This window comes from Motacilla alba, chromosome 8 (genome assembly GCF_015832195.1).
Source record: "Motacilla alba alba isolate MOTALB_02 chromosome 8, Motacilla_alba_V1.0_pri, whole genome shotgun sequence".
NCBI classification, from domain to species: domain Eukaryota; kingdom Metazoa; phylum Chordata; class Aves; order Passeriformes; family Motacillidae; genus Motacilla; species Motacilla alba.
Window position 1 is genome coordinate 9542692 of NC_052023.1, and position 19517 is coordinate 9562208.

General features: G+C 53.7%; 2 protein-coding genes across 2 annotated transcripts in view; both read left to right on the top strand.

Moving 5' to 3' along the window:
- The first annotated feature begins 22 nt into the window (after positions 1-22).
- On the top strand, positions 23-13220 carry LOC119703663 (E3 ubiquitin-protein ligase HECTD3-like). Its single transcript, XM_038143745.1, has 22 exons — positions 23-4164; positions 4557-5264; positions 5343-5503; positions 6035-6127; positions 6554-6689; positions 7059-7174; positions 7437-7550; positions 8628-8710; positions 8947-9112; positions 9461-9542; positions 9799-9981; positions 10074-10123; positions 10244-10308; positions 10553-10656; positions 10904-11023; positions 11152-11241; positions 11334-11540; positions 11791-11920; positions 12304-12378; positions 12642-12723; positions 12818-12889; positions 13052-13220. Exons 2-22 carry the CDS (start codon positions 4947-4949, stop codon positions 13134-13136), a joined length of 2532 nt encoding a protein of 843 aa, XP_037999673.1. The 5' UTR covers positions 23-4164; positions 4557-4946; the 3' UTR covers positions 13137-13220.
- Positions 13221-13736: 516 nt separating this feature from the next.
- EIF2B3 (eukaryotic translation initiation factor 2B subunit gamma) overlaps positions 13737-19517 on the top strand; it is a 98149-nt gene continuing 92368 nt past the window's right edge. The window contains exons 1-2 of the mRNA XM_038144064.1: positions 13737-14017; positions 17508-17647. Coding sequence (XP_037999992.1) covers positions 13870-14017; positions 17508-17647 — 288 coding nt within the window. The 5' untranslated portion in view covers positions 13737-13869. The remainder of the gene's footprint in view (positions 14018-17507; positions 17648-19517) is intronic.

A 19517-nucleotide genomic window follows, 5' to 3' on the forward strand; every position in this document is an offset into this window, starting at 1 on the left:
GAGTTTCTTTTCCATGTCTTATAGCTCCACAATGCTCACTCTTTCCAGGCTGCACTTTGCTCAAACAAAAGTGGGGTAAGGAGACAAAGCTGCACAGCAGCTTACAGCACAGGACAGAGAACTGTGAGCTGCTGCTGAGACCAGGGAGTGGCCAAGATGTTCAGTGTCCTGATCATACTCTGTTGCCTTGTTCCTGCTCTCACATGAGGTCAATGGAAATTGGATCATTCATCTAGGATTAAGAAGAATGGGGCAGGCTGGTGACAGGTGCTGCAGGGGTGCGTTTGGCCACCAGGTGTCATAACAGACCTGCACAGCAGGACTGTGGGTGATTCCAAAGGGACTGCCATGCTTTTACATCACACAAAATCTGAGTTCCTGTCATTCCTGGCACCTCTTACACGGCAGCAACTGCTGGGGAAGCTGCTTCCTCACAGTGAGTGGGAACTGTCTGCTTCCCTTTTGTTATAGTTCTGCATCCAGCATGCTGGTGGCCTGGCAGCTGTTCTCCCAGGCTCTTTGAGCCTCAGTTTACCCCTGAATTGGCAGTATTACAACTAATCTATTCTAGTTCTCATGGAGATCTGCTGTCAGGGCCAAGTTCATCTTCCAGACTGCAGAGGTTAAAGCAGTAGCAGGCATGGCAGTGCCAGGCTCTGATCCCCCCCTTTCATCCATGGGAAGGGACGTGGAGGTTTAAGTGAATAGGAAAAGCATTTGCCCTAGGACAGTGTAGAAACCAGATACCAAGAGTTGGAGCTCCTTGAACAGATGGACACATGCTCTGTGAGTGAGGAGTGGGCAATGAAACCTTCACAACTATTTGGAAGTATTTGTGGATCTTCCCAGCTCTGGACAGGGCTGGCCATTGCCTAGCACTGGGAGCTGCTAGAAGTTAGTCTACATTCATACTCCCAGTTCCATCTTCAGCCTCTGTGGTCTGTTGGACCTCCACTACTGTGAGTCACAGAGTCACTGGGGCTGCACTGGAGCGGGGCTGATGCTGTGAGTTAAGATTAATCCTGTCTTAATGTTTCATGGCTTTTTCTCCTCTGTTGAAGGAGTCTGTCATCCAGAAATCACTTCCAGTTGTAAATAAAGTCCTTCCCTTCACGAGTTTCTTTTGAAACATACATTCCTAGATCTGCCGAGGAGGGTTGTTACTAAAAGGGATGTAGGAGCAGGAAGGAGCATGTGCTGCCATCTCCTGCATCATGGTGAGTGGAGAGAGCACAGGGTGAATTAGGGAAGCTATTTATGGCAGCCCTTGCCTGCAGCAGGGCCTTCCATACTCATCTGGGTGGATGTGAAGTCCTGTCTGCTGGAGGAGGTCTTCTGTAAATCCTAGAGCTATTCCAGAACTGATCTCTGTGGCTTTGTGGCCAATTTCAACCAGCAGTGTGTGTGGGAACAGGAGCGATACTTTTCCGTGCTGGTGGCTGAGTCATTTCCTAGGGTGTCTGTTTTAAATGGGCATGAGTAAGCTGGTGAAAGGACTTTGATCTGCTGCTTGCCCTCTGTCAGGAGTGTTGAGGAAGAAGCCTGCAGCAGCAAGCTGGGATTTGAAACAAGCCATTAGAAAAGGGACTGACAGTGGGATGGAATTTATACTGCTTTTTCCAACCTTGTCTTCCTACCTCTACCGGACATCAGCAGGAGGCCACATTATTTACTGAGCAGAGTTAGAAGCAGCAATAAAATAGACTCCTCTCTTTATTGCTGGGCAGGGGTTGGTTGGTAAGTAGTTTCAGGGTGGGATGGATAAGATGGCCCTAGTCTTTGGTGGAGGGTGAGCTGATGTCACCTGTTGGAATGGGCAGGTTAGGAGCCAGCTAGGGCTGCTTGGAGTGATCAGTTGTGGGGGAACAAGCACCTCTGGCTCCCCTGCCCTTGGAAGCAATTGCAGCTGAAGGAGGGTAACTGAGGTAATTAACAGAGGTATACCCAGAACACTTCAGGTTTCTCACTGAGATGTGTTTAGACAGCTCTATTCCCTCTCATTTTCCATGTAGCCAGCCCCAGCCTTCCATGATGAGGAGAGAGCTGCTGTGCAAGGCAACACTGAGAGCAGAACCTGGCTGAAGTGGTGGGATCCTTCCCTAGAAGCAGTGGGGCACCTCTATCTTTGGGGATGCTCAAGACTTCTTGTACAGCCCTGGGCACTGTGATCAGCCTTCCAGTCTCATCCTGCTGGCTTTAGATCTAGGCCCTCCCTAACCTGAAGCACTTGATGACTATGGAGTTACCAACTCCATAGTCATGGGTTTTCCCCATGTTTCCTGCATTTCTCTACCCTTCCTTCCAGCAAGGCCTTTTAGGATCTGAGACCTCTTATTTCATGCCACCAAGTGCTACCCAAGGGCTTGCTGGAACTCTGGGGAAAGGATCTAGCTGGCGACAGGGATTTCTGTTTAAAAGATACTTGTAGTAACAGGACCCTGGTCCTAGCAGAAAGGGAATCACCCAGGATGGTCTGAATTTAACTCCTACAAGCATACTGAGAAAAACAGTTTTTTACCATATAAACCATGGTTTTACTGTCTATTTTGTGTTATCACCGTATGCATGTTGGAGAATTGCAGCAGTTGCTGCTGTGGTGGTGTACTGGGGTGGAGAGACCTGTGAAAGCCCCTCTAGTAGGAGGAGGAGCCCATTGCAGCAGTGAGATTGTTTGGTGCATGGTCAGAGGGTCTGGAAAAACATGGCAGCTGTGGAACCATGGATGCCAAGATAACCCACTGATTGTGCTGTTCAGTTTGCTGTGCGAAGGTAAGCTGGGAAGGGGGAGCTGGGAGCTGGCCGGGATGTCCTCTGCGTGGAGGACTCTCATCTGCAGCGTTTTAAAGCCAATCACAAACTGAATGTCAGCTGTGACACCCAGCAAATTGTGGAAAAGGTCAGCCTGGCTCAATTCTGGCCAATCTCAGGGGCCCAAAATACGTGTTAGGTCAGTGCTGGGTCACATTTCTTCTCTGATCTCTAAAGCTGTGGGTAGGTACTGTCTCCTATCATGTTTGACTAGGCACAAATCAAGTGCCCCTGCCCTGCCCTGGAGTCCTGCTGCATGTGGCCTGGGGCAAGAGAGTCCTGAGTATCAGGAACCAGCAGCTGCGTGTCCTCGCCCCAACAACCAGTCTCAAATCCCTGGAGATCGATTTTCAAGCCAGTGCCATCCTAAGGAGGAAGGTGCTGGTGTCTCTGTGCTGCTGAGGAACATCTCCATGTGCCAGAGCTGCGGCTCTACAGGGTGGGTAGGGGTGAGATAGGGGAGGGAGTGATGTCATCATGGTTCCATGTAATCACTTGCTCTCTCCTGCCTTCAACTTGCTGGATTGTGATAGAACAGTGTCAGGTGATTAATAACACACACGTAGTTTAGCTGTTCTTGTTATGCTATGACTACCCTGGAGTATGACAAACTCTGAGTAGTTTGACAGGTTCTGTCTGTCCCTATCTTGTGTAGGATCTAGAATAAAATGAATGAACTAACTGCTCCTGGCCTTCCTGATGATTTTTCAGGTCTGCCTGGGGCTCCTGTGTCCTTCTGTTGGGTTAAATAGTGGATGTGACACTTGGGGACATGGTTTAGTCATAAACATGGCAGTGCTGGGTTAACAGTTGGACTCTATGAACTTAGAGGTCTTTTGCAGCCTAAATGATGCTGTGAAGCAGCAATGAAGACTGGTGTTGTGAGAGGCAGCTGGAGGTGAAGCAGAAATCAGCCCTGCCACGTCTTGCACACAAAGCACTGTCACAGAGGTGACTCAGAGTATTTACTGGCTTAACCCTTTGCAGCAGCTCTGCAAACCAGTGGTACAGGGTGACTGTGGCTGCAGGAGAAGGGCCCAGGACCTTCCTGGCTTATGGTTACTGCAGGTAAGAGCAAGGCCCAAGTCTGCATTTCTTCTGCATCGTGGCTCATGGCAAGGGAAGTGGCCATTGCTGTGGTGAGGCAGTCATGCCTGTTCAATAGGTAACACTGCAGGGATGAACAGCTGTTCATCTCTCTGATCTCTCTGCACTGTGCCTTTGCAGGCAAGGATGGAGCTGGACTCTGACCTGCCAGGAGAGCAGGCAGGCACCAGGGGACCTTTGAGCTCTGCCAGCCTGCTTGTTTCATGATCCTTCAACTCAGCCCTTTGTGCCCAACCTGAAGAAATTAAGGTAGCATGGGGTGGAGCTGAGTTGCTCTCTGCCATCGCCTTGCTGTGGAATGCAACAAGCAGACATGACATGGCATGGGGCACACCCCATGTTCAGGGTGGGGGGGAGAGAGGTGGGGTTGGGTGCTTTTGGGTGTAATGGCCTCACTCCTGTGGCCAGGATGCCTCTGCCACCTGGGATAGAGCTGTTCTGAGCAGGGAAGCCTGTCCTCCTCCCCAGCAGTGCTTGGAGCATCTCCACCTGCTGAAGGCCTGCCCAGGGCAGGGATATAACAGCCAGAAGCTGGCTCTCCCATACCAGAATTCCCACTAACCTCTTTTCCCTATCCATGCTGGAAATGTAGCCCCGTGCCCTGATGCCACAGGACTGCCTCTCTTCTTGTTGGAATGCAGGCAATGACAGAGATGTTGGAGGCCGGGAGAAAGCAGAATCCTAAGCCAGCGCAAGGGGATGCCTGTGACCCGGGTCAGCTCCTGCCAGATACTGAAGTGGGCGTAACAGAGTCACATCTTGGCAAAGGAGGCCCGGAGCTGGAGACCGGAGCGCCTACGGCCCGAGAGTGATGAAGAAGCGCTTGGGCGTGCCCGGGGCCCGGGCGGAGCGGCGCCCGCCTGGCGTGGAGGCGGCAGCTGGGAAGTGAGGGCTGCCCGAGGCGGGGCGGCCCCGGCGGGAGGCGGGCACGGCGGCCCCGCCGGAGGCGCCCCAGCCCGGCGGGCACTCCAGGGCGGGCACGGTCGGGGCAGCCCGCGGCTCAGCGGCGCGGAGCCGGTGCCCGGAGCGCGATGAGGGCGGGCGGGGAGGCGCCGCACCAGGTGCTGGGCCGGCTGCGGTTCTTGCTGCAGTGCAGCGAGTGCTTCCGCCGCGCCCGGGCGCTGCCCGCCGCGCTGTGCTACGTGCCGCGGGAGGTGCAGTACAAGATCTGCAAGGACCCCGCGGCCGCCGCCGCCCGCAGCCTGCTCAGCGTGTGGGACAGCCCGGGGCCGGCGCGGGGCGGCAAGCGGGCGGCGCGGGCCACGATCGAGGTGCGGAAGGGCGGCTGCCTGCGCGCCACCGGCGAGGAGTACTGCAACAGCGCCGGGCTCTGGGTCAAGCTCAGCAAGGTAACGCGGGTGCGGCACCGGGAACCGGCCGGGCATGCCGGGTCCCGACGGCGGTGACAGGACGGGATGTGCCTTCAGGAGCAGCTGGAGGAGTACCCGGGCACCCGTGGCTTGGCGGAGGGCTGGATCCTGGCGCAGAGGTTCGGAGAGGGAGGAGATAAATTAGTCCCGGTTGATTCCGTGCAGAGGATCCAGTGTCAGCACCAAACGCTGGGGGTTGATTACAGACCTGCCGTCAGGTATGGCCCCGGGCAGGAACTGCGCTCTGGGCGCTATAGACGCGTGTGACCGGTCCCCACAGAGAACACGCAACCCAACCATCCCAAATCCCTTGGGCGCGCCCAGCACAGCCCACTCACTGCCTCCAGCGCAGGTGCGAGCCATCCCCGCCGAGCCCCGGCGGGCAGGTGGGTGCTCTGTCGCAGATTAATCCTGTTTGCTTGTGGCAGCGCCTGCCCAGAATAAAGATGATACCAGGGGACTTCTGAGTCATTTGACTTTGGGCAGAGCGATGACATTGAGGTAGTGCAGTGATCAGAGAGCTCAAATTTTGTTTTCCTGATGGAAGGTCACATGCAGGGCAGGATTCCCCTGCTCTGTCCCAGCCTCTACCCGAGTGCAGGGACACTCACCCTTCCCATAGCTGTTCCTGGGTGTCACCCCCAGTGCCCCACTAGTGCTGACTACACTTCAGGCTGAGGCAGTAATGGACACACTGAGCACTGACACATCTTTTCCATTGTGTGACTCCTCCGCCCCTGCTGCTCCAGCTGGGAACAAGTGGTGGACCTGACGTACTCCATGCGCCTTGGAGAGATGCCCAGGCTCATAGAGCAGGATGAGGCCGCCGTGCAGAAGTTTCGGTATGAATGCATCTCCTAGAGCAGGACTGCAGCATCCTCAGGAGCTGCTGGCCGGGGCTTGGACATGCCTGCAGGGCCAAGACTGGCTTCAGGGTCTGGAGGGGGGAGGATGAGTGCCATGAGATGCCTTTTACATTGGTACCTTGGCACCGCTCAAGCGAAGATGGCCTTTGCTCCACAGACCATTGGAGTGACTGTGTACTGCTATTCCCACTGAGCTGGAGTGGCCATTAATACCTGGTGTGCTGGTGATGAGATACAGCCATGCCATCTCTCTGCTGCAGGGACAGTGGCCTGGCACCGTGTCAATTTGGTGGCCATGAGACACTGCAGCCAGTCTCAGCTGGAGGTCCTGCACACTGCTGGTGGGCAGGTTTGGGGCGCAGCCTGGTCTCCTCATCCTGTTAACACGGAGACTTCCTGCAGGTCTGTGCCCCTAGGCTGGACCTATGAGCACGACATGGAGCTGGGGCGCTTCCTGTACGATCACAGCGAGAAGAAGCTGCAGTGCGCAGACTGCACCAAGGAACACATCAACAGCATCGAGGTCTCCTCACACATGGTGCGTAGTGGGGCTCCTCTGCAGCCTCAAATCAGCATAATAAACGTGAGCATCACCACAGATATGAGGTGGAGTAGCCAGCTGTGGCTGTCTCCTCTGCGAGGGGCAGGGGATGGTGGGGAATTTTTGCTGCCCTAGCAAAGCTCTTGGGTGTTGGGGGGCAAAACCCCATGGTGTCTCTGGGGCACTAGGGGTCCACAGCCATGCCCAGTTTGCTATGTCAGGGAGCCACCATCCACCCACAGCCTAGCAAACCGAGGGGCTGGCCTGTTCCTGACCTCCTTTGGACCCACAAAACACACCTCAGGGGAGGCCATGGCGTCTCCAAGGATGCTCATCTCCCTCCCTGTGCTCACTGCACTCTTGCAGGAGGATTGTGTTGCAGCCCATCTGACAGACAACCTGACATACACCTTCTGGGAGAGCAGCGGGCCCCCGGGGCAGCACTGGGTGCGGCTCAACATGAAGAAAGGCGCCATTGTCAAGTGAGACCTCGGGTGTCCCTCCATGCCAACAGCTGTGCCAGGGAAGGGCAGGGTGCAGGGCAAAGCACCATCTTCCTCTTCAACCCAGCTTTCCCCCAGCTGCAGCTGAGGGTGTGGGGTTGAGGTGGGGGACAGCTGCTGTCAAAGGCACCCCAGGAAGACACAGCTTTGCCCCAGGCCTGGGACAACTCTGGGGGCACCTCTGGGCCCAGGCAGCTCATGAGGGGAGGACAATGCTGTTTCTTGCTCTTCTCACCCCCAGGAGGCTGTGGCTGATGCTGGATGGGCAGTCCAACTCCTATATACCCAGGCGAGTGGCTGTGTATGGGGGAACACTAAGCAGGCTGCAGCACCTGAGAACAGTCCTAATTAACGAGTGAGTAATGAGTGAGGAGCAGCCTGTTCCCAGCTTGTGCCAAACTCCTGAGCTGTCTCTGCATCCTGAGCAGATATTAAGGATGGGGCTGGGGTTGGTTCTGAGTGACTTACCAGTGACAGTGGCTCTCCGAGGGCTGGATCTCTCTGCGTGTAGGCTACATCTGCTTCCACAAGTGTAGTGGTCCCTTGCTTCCATGTGGCAGTCAAGTGCCTTAATCTCCTCTCCTGCTCCTCACCAGTGCTGCAGCAGCTGGTCTGCAGCGTGCTTCCTTCTGCCTGCTGACTTTGGTGGTCTTTCTGCCTCTTCCTCCTCACTTCTGGAACACATGCCACTGCTGCCACCTTCCTGAGCATCTCTGCCATGCTGTAGCCAAGAAGTCCTGGGGTGCTTCACCCCTCCATTTTCACCCTGGCCCTGAACACCCTTCTCAAAGCAGCTTACAGGCTTACACAGGAGTGCAAAGGTCTCCTTCACCTTCCCCCAAAACATGCCTGTTTGATGTTTGCTGGCTGAGCAGTGAAATCTGTCTCTGAAGAAGCACCCATGAGACTGCAGAGGTGTCCTTTGCAGTGGCAGGAGCTAGCTCCTCACTGCGTCTGAATGCTTGCAGTGTTTTTTCCCCATGGGCTCACAGGACTTTGATGGGACCTTGACAAGTCATTGAAAATACACTTAGTAAGTTGCTCACTTACAGAAATCCCTGTTTCTTTCAAAAACACACCACCCTTGCATGACCAACTCTGCTTGAAGGATGATTCTGCCCTTGTGAGATGTGATGGCACCCCAAGAACAGTGACATGTTCTCAGCCATCTTGTCTTTCTGTACTGCTTTGAATTTGTGCTCTTTTCTGGCTTTTTGGATGCGGCTTCCACCTTCTCCAGAACGTCTCTGTGCCTCTGACAGCCTCTTCTCTGCTTGGGCACCTCCTGCCACAGCCCTGGTGAGGTGGGGGGGCTTTTGCATGGGTAGAAGCATGCCCTTGGCTGGGGAGCCAGAGTGGCCTGTGCCTCGCTGGCCACCTCACCATTGTCTGTGCCTCATGGCTCTGCCATCTCCCTCTGTGCTGTGTGCAGGAACAGCTACCAGAATGTCTGCATCCTCCGCGACATGAAAACCCACATGCCCGTGCTGGAGATCCGCTTCCTGGAGTGCCGGGGTGAGCCTGTGCACCCAGACTGTGGCTGCCAGCCCAGCCTGGCCCTAAACCCAAGCTAGTCCTGACCCTGCAGCTCTTCCTACCACACTTGCTGCTTTTTGGGATCCACTGGCGGGAAGGTCGAGGAATGAGCTTCATATGAGATGCTGCAGATGCTGGGGGCATCTTACCTCTTGTTGCAGCATCCCAGCCATGCTGGCTGCAGCACACGCAGCATCGCTGTTCTTTCTCGGCAGACCAAGGGTACAATGTCCGTCTGCAGGGGATTAAGATCGTGTCCTTCTGGGAGTGGGACCTGATCCTGAACGCCGACATGTTCCAGCCAGCCCGGCTGGTTCGCTACCCTCTCCTGGAGGGGGTGGATGCTGACGTGCTGTACCGGCGAGCTGTGCTCATTCAGAGGTACGGCACGGGGACGCCACAATTCCTACAGTGATCTCAGTCCCAAAAAGCATCGTGCCTTGACCTGCAGGGCAGCCCCAGGCTGCGGTCAGCACTGGCCCCACAGAGGCCCTCTGCAGTGATTCAGCTGCAGTGCAGCAGCATAGGCTGGGCTGCCCTTGTTTGCAGCATTTTTTGGGGGGAAATGAAATAAAGTGCTTGGACAGAGGGTGCTGGGTAGGTGCTCCCCTGGTGTCTGATGTCCCTCGATGGGCTGGAGGGGACCCATGTGCAGGGAGCACAGTGCCCAGGGGTTGTGGTGAAGTGCTGCTCTCCTGCAGCCTCACACTGCTTCTCTCCTGTCTCCAGGTTTGTCCAGCTCCTGGAAGGTGTCCTGTGTTACCTGATCCCCCTCTCTGAGGACAGCATCGGCACCTTCAACGCACTCAGGGTGAGCATGTGCCAGGCTTCCCTGGGATGGTGCCAGTTCTGGCAACTCCTCACAAGTTCAGGTTTTCTGGGGGCTGTAGTGTTTCCTCCTTATCCAGTGTGGACAGACCAGCTCAGGGCTGAGAGCTGCCATGTTTGGCATTGCCTGAGGTATGGAGGAGCATCCCCTGTGATGCCAGGGCTGACTTGAGGAGTGGAAAAGAGGGCAGGTGGTGGCTGGGTCAGACCTCTAACCATTGCTGCTTGTCCCTTGTTAGAGCATGAAGCCATTCCTGCTGCTGTCCAAGCAGAGTGAAGCCCTCATTGCCCACTGTCTGCAGTCCTCAGAGAGCTCTGCTCCTCACAGCCTGCCAAAGCTCTACATCAACCGGCTCCTGGCCCGGGAGCACCGTGCCAACCCCGCGCTGGACCCCAGCTGTAGGAATGCCGTCTTCACACAGGTATGGCAGCACCGTGCCCTGTGCCAGGTACCTGTCACTTCAGCAGGTATCTTGCCCCCATCTCATCCCCTTTCTGCTCTACTACTCTCCAGCTGTATGAAGGCCTCAGATCTTCCAAGAACAATCAGCCCCTGGACTACAGGTAGGTCTTCAGTGTCATATTTGTGGGGTGTCACTTCCCCAGAGCAGGGTGCAAGGGGATTCCAGCTGCTGCTGGTATGCTTGGAGGAGGGATATGCATGGGGCTGTTGCTTCCCCACAGGTGGCCCCTGACCTACAGCCAGTGGTGGGAGTGTGATTTCATCACTGAGGGCATCATTGACAATGGTGAGAGCTCTCCGCTGGTGTCTCATGTGTTAAGGTGCAGCTCACTGGGTGCCCACGCTGTCCCAGCTGCTCTGGGAGAGGCAGCCCCCTGCTCTGCAAACATGAGATTGTCCCTGTATCTCCCCTACCCCACCAGTGCTGCTGCTGCTGCTGCCCCAGGGAGGGGAGCAGCTTGGCCAGATCCTGTGGCTCAATGTCTGGCCCTGGTGTGTCAGGCACTGACCATCCTCTGCCCCCCCTGCAGGTGGTGGCTTTCGGGACAGCCTGTCAGATGTGTCAGAGGAACTGTGTCCCAGCTCCAGCGATGTCCCGGTGCCTCTGCCGTTCTTTGTGCGCACCTCCAATCAGGTTTGGTATCCCACAGTCTGCCTGTCCAGGCCAGGGAAGTCAGTCAGCAGAGCCTGGGGTGTTAGCCCTACCTTAATGCTTGCAAGGCTATTGCCTGGGGGAGCTGTGCTTGTACCTGGGGGGTGGAGATCTCCTGGGGGGGTGTAAAGGACAGGAGAGGCAGGTGGAGGGCTGAATGTGGGGGAGGCTGCAGGAGAGACCAGGCTGGGCTCGTTACATCTCTGTGTCCTAAGAGTCTCTCGCACAGGCCAACAGCAGCAGTGACACCAGGGACATGTACGTCCCCAACCCCTCCTGCAAGGACTTCCCCAAGTATGAGTGGATTGGGCAGCTGATGGGAGCAGCCCTGAGGAGCAAGGAGTTTCTGGTGAGCACAGCAGAGCCTTCCTGGCCAGTGAGGGGGCTTGGCAGGGGTCCCCCTGTCTTGGGCAGATGCGCTGCCCATAGGTGAATGAGAGGCAGGAGGAGAATGCTTGTGTCCACTCCTTTTGGCAGATCCTGTCTTTGCCGGCGCTGGTGTGGAAGCAGCTGGCAGGGGAGGAGGTCAGCTGGAGCAAGGACTTTGCCACTGTGGACTCAGAGCTGGTGAGCAGGGCGGGGTGCTGGCAGAGCAGCACTGTGCTCTCTCATGGCTGCTATGTCTCCGCTGTGGTGGCTATTGCTTATTTGGATTGCAGGTGAAGCTGCTGGAGGTGCTGGAGAGGGTGGACAAGGAAGGCTTTGAGTTCATGTTTGGCAGAGAGTTGACCTACACAACAGTGCTGAGTGACCAGCGCATGGTGGAGCTGATCCCCAACGGCAGCAACACCGCTGTGCGCTATGAGGAGCGCAAGGAGTTCATCCGCCTGGTGCAAAAGGCTCGCCTGGAGGAGAGCAAGGAGCAGGTGACACTGTCCCTCAGGGCTGACAGGGCTGCCAGGGACCCTGCTCCTGTGGCAAGACATCCTGGTACTTGTGGAACTGGTGGTTGCCAGCTCCAGCTGGGTGGTTTCTGGGTGGCATTCCATGCCCAGCATGCCTCTGTGTCCTGGGGAATGCCTTTTGGGGTCCTGTGGTTGCTGTCCCCAGAGCCCTAGGTGGCTGCCTGGGGCTCAGACCCACCGTGGTGACATGGAGCCCGTCCTGTATCCACAGATCGCAGCCATACGTGCCGGGCTGCTCCGTGTGGTGCCCCAGCCCGTGCTGGACCTGCTCACCTGGCAGCAGATGGAGAAGAGGATCTGCGGGGACCCGGAGATCACAGCGGCAGAGCTACAGAAGTTCAGTAAGTCACAGGGCCAGCCCAGAGCTGCTCCCTGCCCTCCACAAAGGCAGGGGATCCCCTTGATTATGCTTGTCCTGCACATTGCATCCTAGTCATGGGGTGCCTGAGAGCCTGGGGGAGGATTAGGTAGAGGGTCCATGGATGCTTCAGGTTTAGCAGCAAACCCCACTCTGGTCCATCTGGTCCTTAGCTGCTATGGGCAGAGTTGAGTGGCCACTCTGCAGACTAGGACCTCTGTTTCTCCACTCACCATGACACAAGGTGCTGGTCCCACTCAGGGGTGCCAGGGGCTCTCATGGGCTCACCAAGAAGCAGGGGGTCTCCTCCTTTCCTTTGCTTTGCTGGGAGTTTCTAATTAAGCCATTGCACGTTCTTTGTTGCAGTCAAGTTTGATGACTTCCCCTCTGATGATACCCGTATCCAGTATTTCTTGGAGGCACTCAACAACTTCACCAGTGGTGAGTGACCCCAAGCTTTTAGCTGCTCTTCGTGTGCAGTAGGATGGGCTGAGGTATGGGGTACCCACTGCCCTGTGTCCCAGGGGTGCTCACCAAGTGCTTCCTTGGGAAGGGGTTGGGGTCATTCCACCTGGCCCTTCCTGGGATTCTGAGAGGATCCCTTAGCTTTGCCTCATGCTCCTGGGGTGATGGGGTGATTCTGCAAGGCAGATCTTGCTAGGATGGCCCTGTCCCTGAGACCCAAGCTCTGTCCTTCCCCTCAGAGGATCTCAGCCGTTTCCTCAAGTTTGTCACCGGCCGGAGCCGCCTCCCAGTCCAGATCAATGTCTACCCAGAAAGGTCAAAGTGAGTCCGTCCTGCCTGGGGTGCCTGTGCCATGCTGGGGTCCCCACATGATGTCACGTTGCTGTGCTGGGGTCTGACTCTCCTTTCTCCCAAGCTTGGATGCGTTGGACCTGATGCCACAGGCCTGCACGTGCTCCTGCAGCTTCTTCTTGCCCAACTATTCCTCGTGAGTTGAGCTGGGGATAGTTGAGGATGATGGGAGCTGGTGTTGGGGCTCCCGTCAAGACTCCCCAGGCCTTCCCCTGGGGGATGTCCAGGCAGGTGTTGGGAGGGAAGCCTGAGGTTTTCTGTGGCCATCATGGCTGTGACCTGCCGTTCCCCCTGCCAGGGCCAAAGTCTGCGAGGAGCTGCTGCGCTACGCCGTGTACAACTGCATGTCCATTGACACCGACAAGAACCCCTGGGATGAATGAGACCCCCATGTGCCCATGCCCTGGGAGCCTCAGGGACACTGGATTCAATAAAACTGCAGGGCCAGGTCCTGCTGTCCTGCCCCAGGTGCTGTTTGTGTCTGTGCTTCTCTAGGTCTGGAGAGCTGGAAGGGTCAGCACGGCACTGGCTGCTGGGTGCTGCGCCCGCACGGGGTGGAGAGTGGGGGGGCAAGGAGCACTGTGAGTCTTGTCCCTTCTCTGGACATGGTGTGGGGAGCACAGCTGCAAACTGACCCCCAGTGTCCCCAGTACACCCCACACAGCTTCCCCAGTGTCCCCAGTACACCCCACACAGCGTCCCCCCAGTGTCCCCAGTACACCCCACACAGCGTCCCCCCAGTGTCCCCCAGTGTCCCCCGTTACCCCCGCAGTCCTCCCTGCGGCCGCCTGGGGGCGCTGTTCCGCCGAGCGCCCCCCGCCGCCGGGCAGGGATCCATGACTCGGCGCTCGGCAGCGCGGGGTCCCTACGCTCGGTGTTCCTCTCTCCGTCCTGGCTGGGTGGAGGCCGCCCGCAGCCCACCGGGGAGGCGGATCGATTCTATCGGCGCTCGCCCGCGATCGACGCTCTCGGCTGCCCGCGCGCAGGCGCAGCGCGGCCGCGCCGCCATTGCTGCGCTGTCAGTGCCGGGAGCGGCCGCGGAGCGCGGAGCCGTGAGCCGGCCCTGTCCCGCCTGTGCCGGTGCGGCCCCGCCTCTCCGTGCCGCTCCGCCACACGATGGAGTTCCAGGCCGTGGTGATGGCGGCCGGAGGCGGCTCCCGCATGACGGACCTGACCTCCAGCATCCCGAAGCCGCTGCTCCCGGTGGGGAACCGGCCCCTGCTCTGGTACCCGCTGAACCTGCTGGAGCGCGCCGGCTTCGAAGGTGAGGCACGGCGGGGTCTGGGCGTGCTGAGCCTGGAACTGCGGGCTCCCCCTGGTCGCTAGGGGCTGTCCCCGCTCACCGCCGCCGCTCCCGTCCGTTCTCCCGCTGTTCTAATGCCGTGTCGCAGGAGCCCTGTTGGACGGGCAGGTGCCCTGTTGGACGGGCAGGTGCTGTAGCACAGCGCTCCTCCGCGCTGGAGCTGTGCTGTTGGCCCGTGTCACATCCCTTCCTGCCCTCTCGGCTGCGCTCCCTGTGCCTGCAGCCCCCCTTCTCACCGAGGGCCGCGGGTGTCTGAGAGGAGATTGTGGAGAGGTTTGTGTTGGTCTTTCCTCCCAGGTAACAAGTGGCAGGACGAGAGTAAATGGTCTTAAGTTGCACCGGGGAGGTTTAGATTGGATATTACAAAAATCCTTTTCACTGAAGGGGTTTTAAAGCATTGGAACAGATTGCCCAGAGAAGTGGTGGTGTCACCATCCCTGGAAGTGTTCAAAAACCATGCGTATATGACACTTGAGGACGTGGTTTGGTGGTGAACATGGTGGTGGTGCTGGTTGGTTGGACTTGATGATCTTCAAGATCTTTTCCAACATGGCAGCGATTCTGTGATTCAGGGCCTTTCTCTGCTCTGATGTCGTTCCCTGGGTTGCTAACCTTGAGTCCCCTGTGTTTCTTTCTCAGAGTCATTAATGGCAGCAGTGTGAGAAGTGCCAGCTCTTGGGGGATGGCTGGTGGTTGTTGTTTCAGCCTGGCCCAAGCTGAGGGTTGCTGGCTCTGTCTGAGGCTCAGTCCGTGTGGCCGCAGAGCTGAGCGCTGGGCCTTGGCCGCAGCAGGGCAGGGTTGATGGCACACTCGTGGTGCTCGCCTGTGGGCTTTGTTTCACCCTGGCAGTAAGGTGGTATTTAGTACCTGGTGAGCTTCTTCAGTATCTTCTGAGGTTAGGCTTGTGTTCACCTTTTGAGTGCTGGACCAAATCTTTTCTGTGGTGTCTCCCCAGCTCCTTATAAAGCTTCTTCCTGACACCTTTCAAGCATCTGGGTTTTTTATGTTTGCGTTTGTCTTTTGTGTTTCCTCTCTGTTTTGTCTCTGTGGTTATTCTGTATTCATCCTGAGTCTGTGGCTTTCTTCCTGACTGCTTCTATCTCTTGTGAAGATGTAAAGATCAGCTCATGATTATCCATGTTAGCTTCTTACTATTTCAGTGTGAAGGAACGCAACTAAGAGCAGACTTTGCCTTTATTCTGTTTCATTAGAAAATCCTAAAGAACTTCCCCTCTTTGGATTTGTTTTTTGTTTGTTGAAATCTGCATTCTGAATGTGTGCCTTCTTTGCCTGTTCTTCTTTCTCTTTTTATTTTTTTAAATTTTTTTCCAATACTTTTATCCTGCAATGGAAATTTAGATAGCTAAAATAGATCACTAAAATCTTCTGTATAATCAGCATTGTGCTTTGTGTGGCTCTTTACTCAGAAATAACCATTTCCACTTGATGCTCTTGACCACTTGAACTAGTAGCTGCCCCTCAGCACAGCCCTGGTGAGGCACATCTGGAGTGCTGTGTCCAGTCTTGGGCTCCTCAGGACAAGAGGGACGTGGAGCTCCTGGAGCAGGTCCAGTGGAGGGCAACAAAGGTGATGAAGGGACTGGAGCACCTCCCTTACGAGGAAACGCTGGGGGAGCTGGGCCTGTTCAGCCTCGAGAAGAGACAGCTGAGAGGGAATCTCATCAGTATCTACCAGTCTCTGATGGGAGGTGTCAGAGGATGGACCAGGCTCTGCTCAGTGGTGCCCAGCAGTGGTATGAGAGGAAACGGGCAGAAACTGATTCCCAGGAAGTTCCATCTGAATATAAGGAAGAACTTCACCGTGCAGGTGACCGAGCACTGGGACAGGCTGTCCAGAGGCATGTGGGATCTCCCTCATTGGGTGTATCCCAGAGCCATCTGGACACAATCCTGTGCAATGTGATTTGAGATGAGGCTGCTTGAGCAGGGAGGTTGGACCAGATGACCCAGTGTGGGCCCTTCCATCCTGAACCATGCTGTGACTCTGTAATAGTGCTGCAGTCACATCTTTCTCCTTTCTCACACGTAGTGCTTCAGCTTATCTGCCTGCAGTGAAAACGTGGACGTGCAGGGTTGTATTCAGTAAATGTATTCAGCTTTAGTGAGCAAACTGCCACCTCCCTGCTCCTTCTGTGCTTCACGGCCGTGACCAAGCTGTACATCCCTGTATGAAATGATCCAGTGGCATGAATTCTCTCCCTGCATGATTAGTTCCTCATACTTGCTTGTGTAAGTAAGTAGGTGTTCCATGGGCTGACTCACTGTCTCTTTTGCCCTAATTGGAAGTGCTGAATCTCTCCTAATATTTAGGAGGCCTTTGCCCAGCTCACCAGGTTTAACTGCATGAGCTTACAGCTTGCACCTGACACCAGTTCTCTCTTCATCAGTTAATTCTTTGCCTAATTCAAGATGTGCTTTCAGTCCTTTTCTCTAGGTTCTTCAGCCTCTTGAATCCACATAGACATCCATTATGGGAGTGGAAGAGTAGCCATGTCTCTGGCACCAAAATGCTGCACAATTCCTATGTTTACAGTTCCTTTCTCTTTTCTTTTAATAGATTCAAGATGAATCTTGATTGATGCAGATTTATTCCTGATGTGTTTTCATCTTGCCTATACTATTATTACAATTTTTATTTATTTTTTTCCCATAATTCTCTGTTAAAATTCCATGTGGAATACAATGTTGTAGTGTTGAGGTGTTTTGAGGAGAAATTTTAACTGGAAAATTTGATTGTTGCTTTTCCTTCCCATTCTTAAGACTGGGGTAAAAGGTTTCTTGTCATCTTGCTTCCTCAGTCTTTTCTTTGCAGAGCTTCTGTTCTCACATTCTTCATTTTGGAAAATATGCTTTCATGCCAGTGTTGATTTCCTTCAAATATGCATTTATCCTTTTTCTTTTGTAGATGGAATGAGTTTTGCTCATATATTACTCCACTTTCTTGCCAAGCTGATGCTGAGAAATAGTTTAACCATTGTATTGTAATAGTGTGGTTGGTGTTGTCCACAGAGGATTACACAGGATCGGGGCAGCAAAAGACAAAGCTCTAAAGTGTTGGTGACATGAACATGGAGTCTCATTGGTCTGTTTGAGGACATATGGTTTGAGGTTGCTGGTTAATGATAGAAGAAGTGTCTGTTCTATCTTGCTAACTCATGCCACACATGCATGTGTCCCTTTCAGTAACAACCTCCACCCAGCAAAGCAGGGGAGATTGTTTTCACAGTCATTAGAGTTTAATTCTTTTCTTGAAAAGTTCCTGTTGCCAAAAGAGCTTGACTGGGAGGAGAACCCAGTTATGTTACTCAAGCCTTTTGACAGTTCCATCAGCCTTTCTAAATAAAAAAGTGGGTGTATCCTATTTGTGATAAATAATATTTAGGGGTTTTTTCTGCTTCATCTCATCTCATCTCACTCTCCTTTGTCGTAGAGGTCATTGTGATTACAAGGAAGGAAATACAGAAGATGCTAAACCTGGACACAAAAATGAAGCTTGATTTTGTGTGCATCAGTGACAACATGGACATGGGTACAGCAGATTCACTGAGGCATATTCACCAGAAAATTAAGGTATTACTGTCTTTTATTGAACTTGACTGGAAGTTACTTTTTTATAATTTTTTTGTTGTGTTGTAATGAGTGTCCTGTGTACTGATACTGTGCATACTGAAACTGAATTTCCTGGTCTTCAAAAGAGCTGAATTTTGTAAAGGTCACCTCACAAGGGAACTTACACAAAGACTGTGAATGATTGGAATAGAGAGCTGGGAAGGCTGGAGCCTGTTCAGGCTGGGCTCTGGCTGCTTCTTGGTCAGTGTTAGCTTTCTGAAGACGTATTAAAGGTTGTATTTGTTTCTATGATTTTTTGATACAGTGTGTGATAGTTGTTGTCTGTCTAGCTGGTGCTTGGGGGAGTAGTTCTGCACAAACGTTCTTTGCTGTCTAAGGCAGTGCAGTGATGCTCCAGAGAGTTTGTGCTCACTGCTGGCCGTGACACAGGCGTGCCTGCACTCTTGGCTCAGTGACTTGTGCTGCGCTTCAGTTTTCTGCTTTTCCTCTGCTTTTGTTCCCTTACAGTAAGCTCTTCAGTAAACAGTGCCCAGATGTGATAAAGGGCTGCTCTTCGAATAAAACCAGCAGTTAATAGAATTTTAATTTCCAGCTGCATAATTAAAACACTCCCATGTAAGGCAGAAACGCTGCTCGGAGCTCTTGCTGTGATCTGGGACGGAATTTTGTTTTTGTTGTTGTCATAGACTTAATCATAGGATTTGTTCCCTGTCTGTTTAGGCCATCTGAGCCAAATTGCCTGTTTAAATAAATGTTGCAACAGAACATCAATGAGTGCTTAAATCCTGAGGTTTCTTTTTGAAGCTCTTTGGGAAGCTAATAAAGTGCAGTGTTACAGGCTATATACTCCCAAGAGAAAGACTTCATTTGAGACAAGGTGAAACTTCAAGGCAAATACGGATGTGTAGATGGCACGAGACAGATCTGGCAAGGGATTAATGCACAACTACTATTTAGAGGGTGAAGAGAATACATAACAAAATCAAAATGAACAAAATCAGTTTAACTGAAGTGAATGTTTCTGTCATGTAGAGAATCATGTTTTGTCATAACTCAGTTTGGCAGTATTTTTTAAATACATGCATGCAGTAAGGAAGTATCTGCACTGCAAATCGGGACCCTGGCCTTACAGTTTTATTGCCTGATCAGTGACAAACCCATATGTTGGGGTGTCTGTCTTTTTGGTAATCCAGGCAGGTCTGCTTAGGGGCCCTGGGAGGCAACAAGTAGAGTGTCTGTGAGTTAGAAAATAGTGTGTCTTCACAGGCGGCAGTGTTGATCTTCTGTTTATTTTCCAGAAAAAAGGCTTAGAGAAGATGTGAGGTAGTCCTGAAAACCACATAAGTTTGCCTAAGTCAGATGCTATGTATGAGCAGCAGCAGCTGCTTCTGCCCTTTTTATTCCATGTCTGCTTTCCTGGGCACAGAGGACAAAGTGGTCTCTTATTTGAAAGAAACCTATACTAAGTTCTCGAGCAGATTGCTGCACTGTGTATTTTGGAGTCATTCCTCTAGTAAATGCATACCACTGGTGCACCTCTTACAGGGTATGCCCTCTCCTGTGTGATATAGGTGAGAGAACTCCACAGTAGAGGCAGCTGAAAAGCTGCTGTATGTTGGCTGTGTTTGCGGTGCAGCGGGAGAGTGATCTCGTTGAAGAATGAGTTTCCCTGGTGAAAACAACTGCTTCTTGTGGCCATAGTTTGCTGGCAGGCTTTTTGCAGCCCATGCCAAAAGTCTGATGAGAAGTTTAAACTGGTTGCTGAAACTTAGTTGTCACAAATTGAGTTAATTGCCCACAGACAGAAGAGCAAGTATGCTCAGTGAAAGCGAGGTAACATGGCACAGTATAGACAACTTGCCTGTGTGCA